The 16,933-nt window shown below is 34.8% G+C and overlaps 2 protein-coding genes across 6 annotated transcripts in view; one reads left to right on the top strand and one right to left on the bottom strand.

The window, feature by feature from the left end:
• LOC111421425 (uncharacterized) overlaps positions 1-16,933 on the bottom strand; it is a 160,597-nt gene that overhangs the window by 45,615 nt on the left and 98,049 nt on the right. The window lies entirely within an intron of this gene.
• On the top strand, positions 5,437-6,665 carry LOC111421441 (uncharacterized). Its single transcript, XM_023054593.2, has 2 exons — positions 5,437-5,476; positions 5,533-6,665. The coding sequence occupies exons 1-2, from the start codon at positions 5,437-5,439 to the stop codon at positions 6,588-6,590; spliced, it is 1,098 nt and encodes a 365-aa protein (XP_022910361.2). The 3' UTR covers positions 6,591-6,665.

Here is a 16,933-nt window from a genome sequence, read left to right as displayed (position 1 = left end):
TCGTCGATGTGAGGCGTGCATTCAAGCTGAAGGCGGACATTTCGAACAACTTATTTTTTATGTTACATTTTCATTTGCCTATTAAACTGTGTAAAATTTTCAAAGGCTTGTAACTCTTTAACCAAAATGAACCGCACCCATATTAATACAACATTATGTTCCATCATAGTATGTATTGTTATCACCATAGCAACAGTAACTTTTAAATACATACATTAATTTTAGATAGAACAAAATGAATTTTTATTAATTATTCAAGAACTATAAGAAATATACCCTACAACTATATATATTTGTTATCAGAAGTTTTTGCCGATATGGCGAAAACAAAAGACGATAGCTGTTCGAAGTTTTCGGCATTAGCATTTTTGCGAAAAACGAGATCATGACATGTAAGCTACTTTTTTGCTATCTCTTTTAGTTTCGCAGATAGCCTATGGAGACATCGAAATTGGGACACCCTGTACAGCATGAAACAACGAAAACTGCCTTCGCAGATGACGTCGACATAATTGCTAGGGCGAGAAGCGATATGATAGAAGAGTTTAGTTAACAAAAAAGTTATAAAATGTAAGTTTAATTATCTCTTTAATGAACTGTGGGTTTTAGTATTTGCATAAATCATTGAACACGTCCAGTAGAAGCAACGGTTTATGTATGTTTTGTAGTGGCCATAGTAACATGTCTAATAAAGTAGCTAAATATTTAGCGTTAAACACACGAAACAACTCAACGGTTTCGTCGGCGGAACCCCATTTATTAATTTTGGCTTCCAGGATAATAAAGTAAATATATCTCCCCTAAATTCCAACCCTCTTATTTCTCTGCATCTAGAAGATGTCTCAATTTCGCTTCAAAATTTTTTAATGACAAATAAACATGCAAAATTAATAATAATAAAAGGATATTATAATGTGTTGGGTACTAGGTAATATAATCAGACGTCACGGTACAATAAATGTATAAAGTATGAATACGATGATAATGACAAAGTAATTAGCTAGGGTTGTAGTCGATTGCCAACAAAACTCGAATCAATATCTTCATTTGCTTTTAATGACGTGTAATAAATTGTGATTTAAAGTTGGGGAGGTTTCCGTTTGAATAATAAATTGTTTCTGAGAATTATGTATTGAAAGTAAAGCAATGATTAAGTACAATGCAAGAATTTGTACTACATTAATACAGCTGCAAAAGTGGTTGCCATAAAATTGGTTGCTCTCACATTATGGAAATGGTATTTTTGGCATTTTGGATTATTTTTGTCTTAAAACCTGCAGAATGATAAATTGAACACGATAACTTTATATGATTCAACTTTGGCAATGGAACAAAAAGATTATGTGTTATTGCAAAAATTGTTTCTAAAATATTTTGGAACATAATTTATTTGAGTCTTTATCTGGAAATCCATTTTTATCCGAAATCCTTAATTGCGGAGCGAAAACGTAACACGAGAAACTTGTACGAGAACAACTTCTTGCACAATTCACAAACAAAATGTAACGAGCTAATGCAAAATCTCCTCAGGCTGCGATCGAGAACTTTCAAAACTTTGATTTCTACTCGAGATGTTATCTCGATATTAAATTACGAGCAGATTGCTGCAGAAATCGATGTTCATGAAACAGAATAGAAATTAAGTTTATGTACCAAAACAAAAAGTTTGAGGTGAACACAAAGGACACAACACTAGAAAAGATATCTAATGCAAAAATATTTTCCTGTTGCAACTTCTATTTGGGAAAAGTAAAAGATGGGCAAGTGAGAAAGGTCAAGGTTTAAGAAACTTTAGTGTAGTGTTGGCATGGAAGTATTGCCAGTTGGTGACAGTTTCAATTTGATTCTCTTCTTATGATTTTTTTTATGAATTTGGTGTATTAGCATGAAATATTCACTCAGCTAGAAATAATTTTGACATATGTATAACAAAATAAAACGTTATGTAAGTAAAACGTGTCAAAGAAGCAGGAGATTTCCAAATGCGACGTATCCAGTAATAGAAGCTTCTGGAGTGAGTGGTCATAAACTTAGTAAATGTTAGACAACATTGATCAATTACTTGATTTGATCACTACATCTCTAAGCTTTTTGCATATTTTCCTATTAAAGAAACGATGTACAAAAGTGACACATCGCTTGATACTTAGAATTCACTCTTTTTGATCTCCTACAAGTCCGTCCAGTCTTTTCCTTCTCTTTCTAGTCTCTATTCAACCTCCTTCTTCTGATACTAATCTTCTTCCTACCTTTCCAGCCTCTGTTCATTCTATATTGTCAATGATCAACCTTTTTGACTTTTCATGCAGTTTCGCGGGAGGCTTAGGTCCAACAGTGGATGAAAAAGAAGCTATAAATTCTTGTATTACCATTCTGGTTTTAAGTTCAAACTCTTCTGCTAAGTCTCTTTGTTGTCTAGTTAGTTTATGCTCATCTTCTTTCTCTTGTCACCAATTTTCTTAAAGTTTTTCCGGTCTCTGTTCAATTTTTTTCTTTTACTATCAATCTTTCTATTGATTTTTCAGCCTATGTTGAATCACTTTCTTCCATTCTACTTCTAGTCTATATCTTAGTGCACATCTAAGACCTTACCACTATCGCCAAGGTTTTTTTGTTCTTTTTTCAGTTTCTCTTCAATCTTTTTCTTCTGATATTAATCTTTTTCCTACTTTTTCAGTCTCTATTCCACCCTTTTCTTTTGTTACTAATCTTCTCTTTGTATTTACAGCCTCTGTTTAATAGCTTTCTTCTAGTACCAGTCTTTTTCTAATCTCTTACCCATTTGACCAGTTTTTTTTCTTGCCTCTCCAGTCTTTACTTAATCTATTTTGTCAATTATCAGTGTGTTTTTAGTATTTCTCTTGCTTGCTTAGCCTTTTTCTGGTAATGAGTTTCTTTCTGCTTTACCAGTCTCTAGTGACAGTTATTTTCCTCTACTATATTTATTGTTACTCTTTCCTGATTGCATCTTCTTTCCAGCCACTACTTAATTGCTTATTTCTATTAGCAGTTTCTTTCCAAGCTCTCACGCCTCTGCCCAGAATAAACTTTGTTCTCTATTTACTCTTTGCTCATTCTTTTCTGTTCCCAATCTTCTTCCTGGTTTTCCAATTTCTGCTCAACCTGTCTCTTCTTTTCCCAATACCATTTTTATTGCATTTACAACATCTGATTAATCATTTTCTTCTATTACTAGTTCGTTTATTCTCTCTCTTTTGCTACTAATTTCTTCCTTTTCCTTTACTTTCTCTATTTAATTCTTCTTCTGTCTGCCCAGTCTCTCTCTAGTCATTCCAGTCATTTCTTTTCTTTTATAGTCTCTTTCTTCTGTTAAACTTGTATCTATTTAACCACTTACTACCAATCTTCTTACTCTTTCCAGACCTTACTTAATTGCTTATTTCTATTACCAGTTTCTTTTAAACCTCTTACACCTCTGCCCAGAAGAGACTTTGTTCTCTATTTACTCTTTGGTTATTCTTTTCTGTTCTCAATTTTCTTCCTGGTTTTCCAATTTCTGCTCAACCAGTCTCTTCTCTTCCCAATACCATTTTTATTGCATTTACAACATCTGATTAATCATTTTCTTCTATTACTAGTTCGTTTATTCTCTCTCTTTTGCTACTAAGTTCTTTCTTTTCCTTTACTTTCTCTATTTAATTCTTTTTCTGTCTGCCCAGTCTCTCTCTAGTCATTCCAGTCATTACTTTTCTTTTATAGTCTCTTTCTTCTGTTAAACTGGTGTCTATTTAACCACTTTTTTTGCTACCAACCTTCTTACTCTTTCCAGACCTTACTTAATTGCCTATTTCTATTACCAGTTTCTTTTAAACCTCTTACACCTCTGCCCAGAAGAGACTTTGTTCTCTATTTACTCTCTGCTCATTCTTTTCTGTTCCCAATCTTCTTCCTGGTTTTACAATTTCTACTCAACCAGTCTCTTCTCTTCCCAATACCATTTTTATTGCATTTACAACATCTGATTAATCATTTTCTTCTATTACTAGTTCGTTTATTCTCTCTTTTTTGCTACTAATTTCTTTCTTTTCCTTTACTTTCTCTATTTAATTCTTTTTCTGCCTGCCCAGTCTCTTTCTAGTCATTCCAGTCTTATTTCCAGTTCTAATATATGTTCAACTTCTTTCTTCCATTAACATTCTTCTTGCATTTTTAGTCTGCCTTCCATTTAGACTCATGCCTTTCAGCTCAAGCTATTCCTTCTTTCTCCAATCTTTGTTAGTTCAAGTTTTACACCTTTTCCGCAGCCTCTTCCTTCATTATTAAGTTTCTGTACAGACTCTTCCTTCTACTAACCGTCTCATTGCAATTTTCTTATTCTCTGCTTACTAGTATCTTCCTTGCCTTTACACTATCTATCCAATTTCGAATGGAATAACGATGTTTCCATACTCAGTATGAAGGATTATTGCGAAATATATTTAAAATAGATTCATTTATTAACCGGGACTAAATTTTTTTCTCTCATTTCATCATTGTGTCTAGTACAGAATGGTATAGAAGAGAGAGTAGTCGCCTTAAAACGGCCCGAAGCTTTGTGTTTGCAAATTACGCCATTATTCTCTCCGAAGCATTTTTACACGCGCGTCCGTTTTATCTCGCCCACCCTGTATTTCTTCTCCCTTTGCCACCCCGCTTTTAAAAAGAGGCTCGCCGTTTTTGTTGTCTCCCCATCCGAGGCTATTTATAACCTCACTTTCCGCGAGCGACACGAGAGCAAACCGCGAAAAATCAATATCTCTAGGGGTCAAACGCTTCTCTGCATTTTCCAACACTGCCGTTGTTTTTCTTCCTTATTCGTTTTTTAATAAAGAATTTTGATTTTATTATTTTCGCACTGGGAAAGTCGTTAGAATGAGAACCTTGAAAGGGATGCGATTCTTTTTAATTCCCGGATAGCAGGGGGTTTTAAGGGTAGATGGAAACTTATAAAACTCCTTAATCGAATGAGTTAAAACCCTCGGTCAATTTCGCGCTCGAAGACTCCCTGTTTTCGTTTATTTTTCAAGTTTGGCCAAGACATGTTAGATTTTTTTGCCCCTTTTCGAAATTGTAAGGAAAACACTTAATTTCGACCGGTTGAATTTCAATTAGCTCGAGAATTTTGCAAAATTAAAATCGATTCCTTTCATTGCCTTTTTATTACTACTCGGGAATGAAATTAAACGATAAAGATTATAGTCACGTTGCAATTATGTAATAATGTTGTTGAATGTTATCCCATAATTGCCATAACAAAAATTTCAATAAATTGTTTCGCAATAGATAACGAGTAATCCACTATAAAAATTGATACCATATAAAAATAAATGTTATTGCAAATTTGAATTAGATAAAAAGTTTTACAATTTTTTTTTAAGTATATAAGAAGAAATTTTTTGCCGAATTCATCATAATTGATCTTGAAGAAGTAGGAGAATGAGGACAATTCTATTAGTAGCTCTTTTGAGCATTTCAGGTAAAACAAAAAAATTAATCCATCAAAAACTCGTTAAAACAATTTTTTGTAATTAGGTCTTAGCGCCTTCACCTTAACCAGAGACGTTCCAAAAGATGTCGTTGCTCAAGTTTTACCAATCTTGGGTGGAGAATCCCCTGAAGAAGCCCCAACCGCCGAAACTCTTCCAATCATTGGTGGAGAAACCCCATCTTTAGAAATCGGAAATCTCCCATCGCTTGGAGATCTTTTCCCTGTTATAGATGAAACTGAGTCTTTAGTTCCGGTGAATCCCATCATTGAAGGTGGCGAAACCCCAACGATCGAAGTTGGAAATCTCCCATCGATTGGAGATCTTTTCCCAAGCATTGACGAAACTGGATCTTTAGTTCCAGTAAACCCCATCATCGAAGGTGGCGAATCCCCAACCATTGAAATCGGACACTTACCATCCATCGATTGGAGTTTAATTCCATGCCAAATTCCAGAAGACATCTTGAAACCACTTCCAATCCCAATCGAACCAGAAGAAATTGAAGTTGTTCCATCCCCACTTCCACTCCCAATTAATCCAGGAGATTTCGAACAAGGAGTTGAAATCAATCCAAACCCACTCCCACTTCCAATCGAACCAGAAGAAATTGAAGTTGTTCCAAATCCACTTCCACTCCCAATTAATCCAGGAGATTTCGAACAAGGAGTTGAAATCAATCCAAACCCACTCCCACTTCCAATCGACCCAGAAGATGGAAACATCCAAATCAACCCACTTCCTCTTCCACTTCCACTTCCAGAAGAAGAAGTCGAGTACATCGAACAACTCCCAATCGTGATCAAACCACAACCTCTCCCACTTCCAATCAACCCAATCGAACCTCAAGTTGAAATTGAATGGGTACCAGAACCTCAAGTTCCAGAAATGCCAGAAATCGAATGGTTGCCAGAACCAGAAGGTGGAAACACTTTACCAGTAAACCCCTTACCATTACCACTTCCAATCGACCCAATCGTACCGGAAATGCCAGAAATTGAATGGTTACCACAAGTTGAAAATTGCGATGATGATGATGAAGAAGATCACGATGATGTTAAAATCATCACTCCTGGATTTTCCGGACAAACTATTATTCGTTAAGAGGATTAAGAGAAATTAAAAAAAAAATTGTAATGTTTTAGTTTTCTACACAGTAAATATACATAACTTGCAGATTTTAAATATTAATGTTCTTTTTTTTTAATTTTTAACGAAATGAATTTTTGATTCCCTCCGGTGGGATATAAGATAAAGTCTTCTATTTGCAAGAGGGCGGAGGTTAAATTAGGACGGGGTAAACATGTTGACTTCAAGATTTATCCGTGGATAGGGAGAAGGGAAGGATTGCGACGAAGCTTTGGTGCGGTTTTGCTTAAGATACTCCAAAAACTAATTATCCAATTAACTATCTCCATTTCTCTAAAATCAGTAACCTTCTAAATATCGTAATTTAACCTGAATTTCTACAGTACAGTAAAACTAGGGTATCACAGCCAAAAGGCCGTTGTAATTAAAACTAGTTCTAACGAGGTTCGTCATATCGAAGTTATAGAGTCTTCTGATACAAGTTGTAAAGTCGGTTTTGTTACTCTTAATATCGTTGATATTAGTTTCTGTATACGATATGGTAACAATGTAGCGCTTCGGCCGCAAACGACCTTGGCTTTATTACCATAGATATAATTGAGAAGTGATTACTTTCTGCATGCAATATACAGGGTGATTTATTAGCACACCATGAAACTTTGACATATAATAGCTAATCCAATTACAAAAAAAAAATTTAATGGACATATGTCCTATTTCAATTATTTACGAAATTATAACACTTTAAAGTTTTCTGCAAAAGCTATTCGACTGCATGTAGTTAATGTAGTGGACATAGAAGCTGTAATTAATGCTGTCATTGATAATCCTTCCATCAGCACACAACATACACGTAAGGCAAAATTTTGCATGGCGAGTATTAAACCGCGAAGTCCTTCATCCGTATTACACGAGATGATATAAATAATTACCATAATGAACATATCTGGGCATTACAAAATCCGCATGCTATTAGACCAAGGAAATTTAAACAACGTTTGAGGTGGAATATTTAACAACAATTTACTAGGTTTGCATGTACTTGATGGACGTTTGAACTCTATAAATTACAGATTTTGTTTGAACAATACACTTTTTGATTTACTTGAAGATATGCCTCTAAAGGCCGGTTGTACTATATACCGATAAATCTACCCGATATCTATCCAGCCGATAAAGATATTTGCTGTTGTACATACTGTTGTTGTCGATACGATTGCTATCGGCGAAATAAGAGCCGGTTGGTAGCAGTTTTTCCCCAAATCTAGTGATTTATGCCGTAGATTGGTAACGCTAACGTCTTTCTTTGAAGTTTGAATTATGATTTTGACAATAATTACTGTTTAAAAAAATTTCCCTACAGACAACTAACACATCGTAGATATAGGGTTAACATTTAATGTTATAGGTTAACCTATGCAGTAATCATACAAAGGTTTTATATAAAAACCTTGGTAACCATAAATATCTGGCGGATAAGTGTCTTATCGGCACCGCTGAAGTTATCCCGCCGATAATCTCACCGACAAAAATAACCAAATAATACAGTATAAACTAACTTATCTGCCAGATAACGCTATCGGGAAGTTTATCTTAATGTAATTCAAAATATTTCCAAATAACTGGATTAGTAATAATGGTCCATTTGGTTGGCCAAATGAAACAAATTGTGTATCAAGTGAAAATTAACACACGAGAACAGTTATTAAACAGAATACAAATGGCTGCTACTGAAATAAGAAATCTACCAGACATTTTAATTCGGCTGAAGAACTCTTTAATTCGTCGTTGTGAAGCATGTATTCTAGCAGAACGATGTAGCAGTTAATTATGATATAAAAATTAAAACTTTAAAGTATTATAATTTCGTAAATAATTGAAATAGGACATATGTTGATTAACATTATTTTTTTGGTAATTGGATTAGCTCTCATATGTCAAAATTTGATGGTGAGCTAATAAATCACCCTATAGTATCAATGTAATGCCTCGGCCGCAAGCGACCTCGGCTTTATTGCTCTTGATGTCGTTGAAAAATGGTTAATTTCTGTATACGATATGATACAAAGTAGTGCCTCGCCCGCAAGCGACCTCGGCTTTATTACCCTAAATATATAGTTCTGCATGCGATATGGTATCAATGTAGCGCCTCGGCCACAAGCGACCTCGGCTTTATTATTCTTGATATCGGTGGGAAGTGGTTAATTTTTATATACGATATGATACAAAGTAGTGCCTCGCCCGCAAGCGACCTCGGCTTTATTACTCTTGATATCATTGAGAAGTGAGTAGTTCTGCATGCGATATGGTATCAATGTAGCGCCTCGGCCGCAAGCGACCTCGGCTTTATTACTCTTGATATCGTTGAGAAGTGGTTAATTTTTGTATACGGTATGATACAAAATAGTGCCTCGGCCGCAAGCGACCTCGGATTTATTACTCTTGATATCGTTAAGAAGTGGTTAATTTGTGTACACGACATGGTATCAATGTAATGCCTCGGCCGCAAGCGACCTCGGCTTTATTACCCTATATATAATTGAGAAGTGAATAGTTCTGCATGCGATATGGTATCAATGTAGCGCCTCGGCCGCAAGCGACCTCGGCTTTATTACTCTAAATATAATTGAGAAGTGAGTAGTTCTGCATACGATATGGTATCAATGTAGCGCCTCGGCCACAAGCGACCTCGGCTTTATTATTCTTGATATCGGTGGGAAGTGCTTAATTTTTATATACGATATGATACAAAATAGTGCCTCGGCCGCAAGCGACCTCGGATTTATTACTCTTGATATCGTTAAGAAGTGGTTAATTTATGTATAGTAGAAACCACGAGAGCTGGCAGTGACAGGTCGCTTAAAAATGGTATGAATCAAGATATGGACGTACGACTTAGATTATTTCACCACATACATTTAAATGTAGGTTATGTTAGTAATGGAGGTTATATGTCAAACATTGTCAAAGATATTATTTAATGATTTTCCTTTCAAAGAAAACATTTTCGGTTTGTGAAAACACTAACAGATTCATGAGAATGCTCACAAGACGTTTCGATTTGAGGTTATAATTATAGAGTTACATCCCTTAGAAGAACAGACATACTTTTTCGACGTGGCCATTTGAATTGTACAGCAGACATATTCAACTAATGCTATCTCTTTCTAACACACATTACTCTCTAGCGGTTTGTGAACTACTTATGGCATTTGTAAGAGCAGAAAATGATGATTTACTGCCAGCTCTCGTGGCGTCTACTATACACGATAATGGTATCAATGCAATGCTTCGGCCGCAAGCGAACTCGGCTTTATTACCCTAAATATAATTGAGAAGTGAATAGTTCTGCATGCGATATGGTATCAATGTAGCGCTCCGGCCGCAAGTGACCTCAGCTTTATTACTCTTAATATCGTTGAGAAGTGGTTAATTTTTATATACGATATGATACAAAGTAGTGCCTCGCCCGCAAGCGTCCTCGGCTTTATTACTCTTGATATCGTTGAGAAGTGAGTAGTTCTGCATGCGATATGGTATCAATGTAGCGCCTCGGCCGCAAGCGACCTCGGCTTTATTACTCTTGGTATCGTTGAAAAGTAGTTAATTTTTTTATACGATATGATACAAAGTAGTGCCTCGCCCGCAAGCGATCTCGGCTTTATTACTCTTGATATCGTTAAGAAGTGGTTAATTTGTGTACAGGGTGTCCCAATTTCGATGTCCGCATAGACTATCTCCGAAACTAAAAGAGATAGAAAAAAAGTAGCTTACATGTCATGATCCCGTTTTTCGAGAAAATGCTAATGCCGAAAACTCCGAACAGCTATTGTCTTTTGTTTTCACCCTATCGGCAAAAACTGAAAATTTTGCAAAAACGACAATCGCGAATATCTCACTTATTATCAGAGATGGAGTATTATAAATAAAACATTATATGGGCAACTTTTTACGAAGAATTCAGTGGCGTAGGTAGAATTTTTTTCCCATCTTTTATTTTCGAGATTTTAGACGTAACTTTATTTTTTTAAATGGAAACCATAGTTGGCTATGACTTAAAATAATTTGTTATTTTCTTCTGATAACAAATATATATAGTTTGTGGGGTATATTTCTTATAGTTATTGAATAATTAACAAAAATTCATTTTGTTCCATCTAAATCTAATGTATGTATTTAAAAGTTAATGTTGCTATGGTGATAACCATACATACTATGATGGAATATAATGTATCAATTTGTTTGTTCTTTCTAAAACTATTGTATGTATTTAAAACTTAATGTTGTTATGGTGATAACCATACCATGAGGGAAAGCATTGTTTCCAATTATTGCCAAAGTTTGTAGCAAGGACAGTAGAATCTAACAAGACTGCTACATCCATTGTATTTTTGTAGTCGACTACGGGTTGGTTGCCCGCACTCTACGTCACACTATTTGCCACGCCTGATAACTGTCTATGTTCTTAGAGGTTATATGATAGACATTAATACGTCTAAAAATATAAAACTTCAAAACTAATATGAATACGTCTAGGATATAACCTCTAAAAACACACAGCAAACGCATAGACTATAACAACAGCTAGGCGTGGAAAATGGTGTGACGTAGTTTGCTGGTAGGCTGTCACAACAATGGATGTAGCAGTCCTGTTAGATTCTACTGTCCTTGAGTTTGTAATAGTATTTAAAAATTCACTAACAACTCTGGCATTATGTGCTCGTGCTTCGTCATATTGAAAATATATCATTTGAGACATATTTAGTGGCAAATTGTCGTCCAAAGGCTCAATGTGCTGCCTTAATATATTGAGGTATTTTCCTGAGTTTAAGTTTTTATGGTAGATACTATATGCCAACATTCTATTATCTAAAAGGGCACACCATACATCGAACCCCAATCTTCTTTGAACACTCAGAGACTTCATCGGTCCAGATTACATTTTGAACAAACAGCAGATTATTTAATTTTTTTAAATATCATCTACAAAATTCTAATCTTCGATTGACATCTCCGGCACGTAAATAATGAGTTAGCCCCGCTTTGTATGGTTTATACTTATTTTTCTTTCATATTCGGGAGCAGCGTCTTTTGGGTCAGACGTCTTGTTGCAATTTCTCTAGCAGGTCATTTTGGTATGTTTTTGTATGTGGTTTGGGGAAGGACCAAATATCTATTAAATTTTCTGCTGACCGGCTGAAGGTTCGTACGTGCGGTTGTCTTCTTTCTGGATATCTTGTGAAATAAAATTCCGCGGCTAACGTCGCATTGTTATCTGATAACATATAGCATTCCATCATGTTACATTTTTCATAATTTTCGAAATTCATTGTAAAGTTTTATTCAGTTTTGTTATAGTTTGACACTTAACACGCTGGTGCATAATTCCAGCACATAATGCCAGAGTTGATATCGAATTTTTAAATACAAACTTTGGCAATTATTTGATACATTATGTTCCATCATAGTATGTATGGTTATCACCATAGCAACATTAACTTTTAAATACATACATTAGTTTTAGACAGAACAAAATGAATTTTTGTTAATTATTCAATAGCCATAAGAAATATACCCTACAAACTATATATATTTGTTATCAGAAGAAAATAACAAATTATTTTAAGTCATAGCCAACTATGGTTTCCATTTAAAAAAATAAAGTTACGTCTAAAATCTCGAAAATAAAAGATGGGAAAAAAATTCTACCTACGCCACTGAATTCTTCGTAAAAAGTAGCCCATATAATGTTGTATTTATAATACTCCATCTTTGATAATAAGTGAGATATTTGCGAATGTCGTTTTCGCAAAATTTTCAGTTTTTGCCGATAGGGCGAAAACAAAAGACGATAGCTGTTCGGAGTTTTCGGCATTAACATTTTCTCAAAAAACGAGATCATGACATGTAAGCTACTTTTTTTCTATCTCTTTTAGTTTCGGAGATAGCCTATGCGGACATCGAAATTGGGACACCCTGTACACCACATGGTATCAATGTAATGCCTCGGCCGCAAGCGACCTCGGCTTTATTATCTTAAATATAATTGAGAAGTGAATAGTTCTGCATGCGATATGATAACAATGTAGCGCCTCGGCCGCAAGCGACCTCGGCTTTATTACTCTTAATATCGTTGAGAAGTGGTTAATTTTTATATACGATATGATACAAAGTAGTGCCTCGCCCGCAAGCGACCTCGGCTTTATTACTCTTGATATCGTTGAGAAGTGGTTAATTTGTGTACACGACATGGTATCAATGTAATGCCTCGGCCGCAAGCGACCTCGGCTTTATTACCCTAAATATAATTGAGAAGTGAGTAGTTCTGCATGCGATATGGTATCAATGTAGCGCCTCGGCCGCAAGCGACCTCGGCTTTATTACTCTTAATATCGTTGAGATGTGGTTAATTTTTAAATACGATATGATACAAAATAGTACCTCGCCCGCAAGCGACCTCGGCTTTATTACTCTTGATATCGTTGAGAAGTGAGTAGTTCTGCATGCGATATGGTATCAATGTAGCGCCTCGGCCGCAAGCGACCTCGGCTTTATTACTCTTGATATCGTTGAGAAGTGGTTAATTTTTGTATAATATGATATGATACAAAATAGTGCCTCGGCCGCAAGCGACCTCGGATTTATTACTCTTGATATGGTTGAGAAGTGGTTAATTTTTGTATACGATATGATACAAAGTAATGCCTCGCCCGCAAGCGACCTCGACTTTATTACTCTTAATATCGTTCAAGTGCTTAATTTCTATATGCGATAGAATATCAAACTAGTGCCTCGGCCGCAAGCGACCTCGGCTTTATTACTCTTGATATCGTTGAAATGATATCAAAGTATATATTGATACAAAGTAGCGCTTAAATTAGGTTAGAATGCGGTTTTATTTAAGATACTCCAAAAGCTAATTAACTATCTAGATTTCTCTAAAATCAGTAACCTTATATATCGTAATTCAAACTAAATTTCTGCAGTATAGCGAAGTTTTAGAGTCCATCCTACTTAACTACCCGATGATTTAAAGAGAACTAGTTTCTGATACAAGTTGTAAAGCCGCAAAGTGTGTGTGTGTGTTTGTGTGCTTGGAGTAGCGGCTGTTCAGGTACGAAATAAAATTAATAGGTAGCCAGGAAACCGTTGGTGCAAGCGTTTATTTATGAGGTGAACTTCCGGTTAATAAATCAATTTGCTCGGTTAACTAGGCGTACATTATAAAGTCTAAAGTTTTACTTATAAGTAGCCGAGTAAAAAGTTAAAACCAACTCTAAATAAAATTGAATTATTTTAAAAGCACTATCAATACGAAGAAAAAGTTTATTGGTAAAGGATTTATGGAGCTTCTTTTAAATAAAAATACCGAACAGATTGGTTTGGTTTGTATGATGCCATCTAACTTGTCAACTGTCAAGAAAACGGTATCTACATGAACTCGAAACGCCCTCTTCTAGCCGTAATACATCTCAGGAAAGAGTGATTGACAAATCACTCCTTACGAATTCAGTATGGATCGTAGTCGTCTACGTAACATTTTACCTTTGGGAAATGCTTTTTACTTAATGAAAGTGGGAAAAAAATTAATTTTTTAGCGATTCAAGCATACAATCAATCGTTTTAATAAATTCATTGCAATAAAAGCGCGAAATTGCTAAAGTTTGATGTTGGTGATGAATTTTATGTTTTTCAAACTTTTAAATCCTCTTTTTTTTTAATTAGAAAATAACAAAATTGGAGCGAATGGAATAAAAGTTAATTAAGGCAAAAAAAATTAGATGTAAAAACTAATACTTCAAAAAGGTTATTAAATAATTTACTTCAGAATAAATAACGAAGCAATTCACGCATATACAGTGTGTTAATTTATTATCGTACCCGACGTCATCATTGCAAGTATGCAACCAATATCACAGTATTGGTATTGTAATATGCGATTTGTGTATTTGGTTGCCTACTATTCAGGGCAACTTCCATAAAGAGGAAAATTGTGTCATTTTATGGCATTCTGGACAATGCAGCATATATCGCCGATGCTTGTCGTCGCGCTGTTGCTCTTGGTGGAAAATATGGTGGCTTCAAGTTCATGCTTTTTAAGTTCTTCTCGGTAGACGTCATATGAGTGCCTCTTTGAAGCACTCTTCTCGGAATCGTTGGTTTAGTTAATTTGTGTTCCATGTAATAATTAGCAGGATTGCGTCATTTTTTCCAGTTTTTTCAACCTGTTTGTTAATTAACTGAAATTGAGTCGCATTTCAGTGTAAAATTCACTAAGCATCTTCATTACATCGAAGATAGTTGGCTCGCTAGGTGCAGATCTCTACTTTTTAACTTATTTGTCGTCAAAATATTTTTTATGACTCTTGCAGAAGTAGACGAGGATGACCTTGCAGTGTATCTTGTTTAATCATATCCAGTTGTAAACTACAAAACCTTTGTAATTTAGAGTTTGTCCTTTTTCATTGCATAATGCATAATTTTTGGATGCAGTATTGTCAGAAATAATAAAAATCATACGATTGGTGGAAATTTGATTTTGCCCTATGCACATTTTGATAGTTATTGTGAGATACTTGAAACAAAATGAGTTTGGTACAGAGATATTTCATGCCATTGATTCGTAATTTGCTAAAAAGGGAATAAAGTGGTCAGACTGCTGTGATTTAAGAACTGACCGTGGCAAGTTTATGTGAGGTTGCTACTTCTTTACTACTAATATGAAAGACGTTTTAGATAATTCTATAAAAGTGTTGAATTTTATCAAACTCCACAAATTTAAATAATTCAAAGCTATTTTCAACATTGTGTCAAGAAATAGATAGTTCACAAAAACTTACTCCTTCGTGCTAAGGTTCAATGGGTAAACATCTTAGAAGCTTGTCTTAGACATAAAGTCAAACTGTTTCTTGAAGACTTTTTAAACAGTTAAATTTTTCCCTTCACAACAGTCGTTAAACTAAAATTTTGGAAATTATGTACACACCTAGCTACTATCACTAGAAGTAGCACAAGACTTAGAACAAGACCTAACATTGCTTTTAAAGACTTTAATAATTGTTTGGAAAAGAGTTATGCTTTCCAAAAAGCTACCTACCATATCCAGAATGTTAGATAGTGCTGGAAAAGACTAATAATTGCTTGGAAAGAAGAGATATGCTTCCCAAAAAGCTACCTAATGCTGCCAGAATGCTAGATACTGGTGGAAAAGATTACAATCTGCTGGGAAAATACTAGACACTGCTAACAAACAACTACAAACTGTTTGGAAAGACGAAATATTGCTTGTATAAGACTACTTACTGCTTTCAAACCGGAAGTTGACCATAACTTCATTAATATTGAAAATAAATATGTCGTGTTTGTACTCATTTTAAAGGATTTTTAATGAAGATTACAAATATGCCAAATTGAGGTTGTTGACATTTTAAATGTGAAGTTAGTTATCGTCGATTTTTAAGCCACATGATAATTTTAAGATTTAATTACATAAATGTGTCTAATAAAAATGTCTCTGTATTATAAAGCTAGTATAGAAAGATGTGATATGAACGAATTAATATCGCCCTCATTCAGGATTAAGTAAGGATTCACTAATAATCGTAGGATTACTGGACCTCATAAAACACTCTTCTTTAGTAATGTAAACATTTTGTTAATCTCAGAAAGTAGCGATTACAACGAACAAAGAAGTAAATTCCTTATTGAATACTCTCTTTAAAAGAGGTTCTTATAGTACCAAGATTAGCTTCCAATTCGATTTTTATGCAACTGATTTTTGTTTATTTTTTTTTTATTATACAGGGTGTCTCAGCGCGACCGGTCATTAGACGTTTCTGGGGTTTTGGCCAAACAAAAAATTCCGGTTATACCGGAAGTCGCCACCTACTTTATTTTTTTAAATGGAACACCTGTATATTTTTACATATTTGGATTTGTCTGTTTTGAAGGTTTATAAATAACTTTACTTTTTGCAATTTGAACCAGCAATTCTCGAGTTATTCGGATTTTTCTAAAAAAATTTGCTCCAGCGGACATTTGTTCAAAAAATCATAGAACACTCAATTTTTGAGATATCAATTTAGGATTGAGAACATGCTTAAACAACATGATGGAGTATGTTTTGGTGCAGAGAACGGCTGTCTAGATCGTTTGGTCACTTTACTATGATACGTTAACTTTTCGAAATTTGGAACCACCATAACTTCTTTTTTTTAAATGGCACCCCCCATATTTTATTACTTAGTCGTCTTCGGCGTCTCATTTTACATCTTTTATATTCCATATGTCCTATGCCTAACATTAGTAGTTTGAGAAATAATTAGGGTTTTTTGAAAAATGCTCACATATCATATGGA

The sequence above is a fragment of the Onthophagus taurus genome, chromosome 5 (genome assembly GCF_036711975.1).
Source record: "Onthophagus taurus isolate NC chromosome 5, IU_Otau_3.0, whole genome shotgun sequence".
In the NCBI taxonomy this organism is placed as follows: Eukaryota; Metazoa; Arthropoda; class Insecta; order Coleoptera; family Scarabaeidae; genus Onthophagus; species Onthophagus taurus.
Note: the sequence above shows the minus strand (reverse complement) of the source record. Positions and strands in the feature narration are given on the sequence as shown.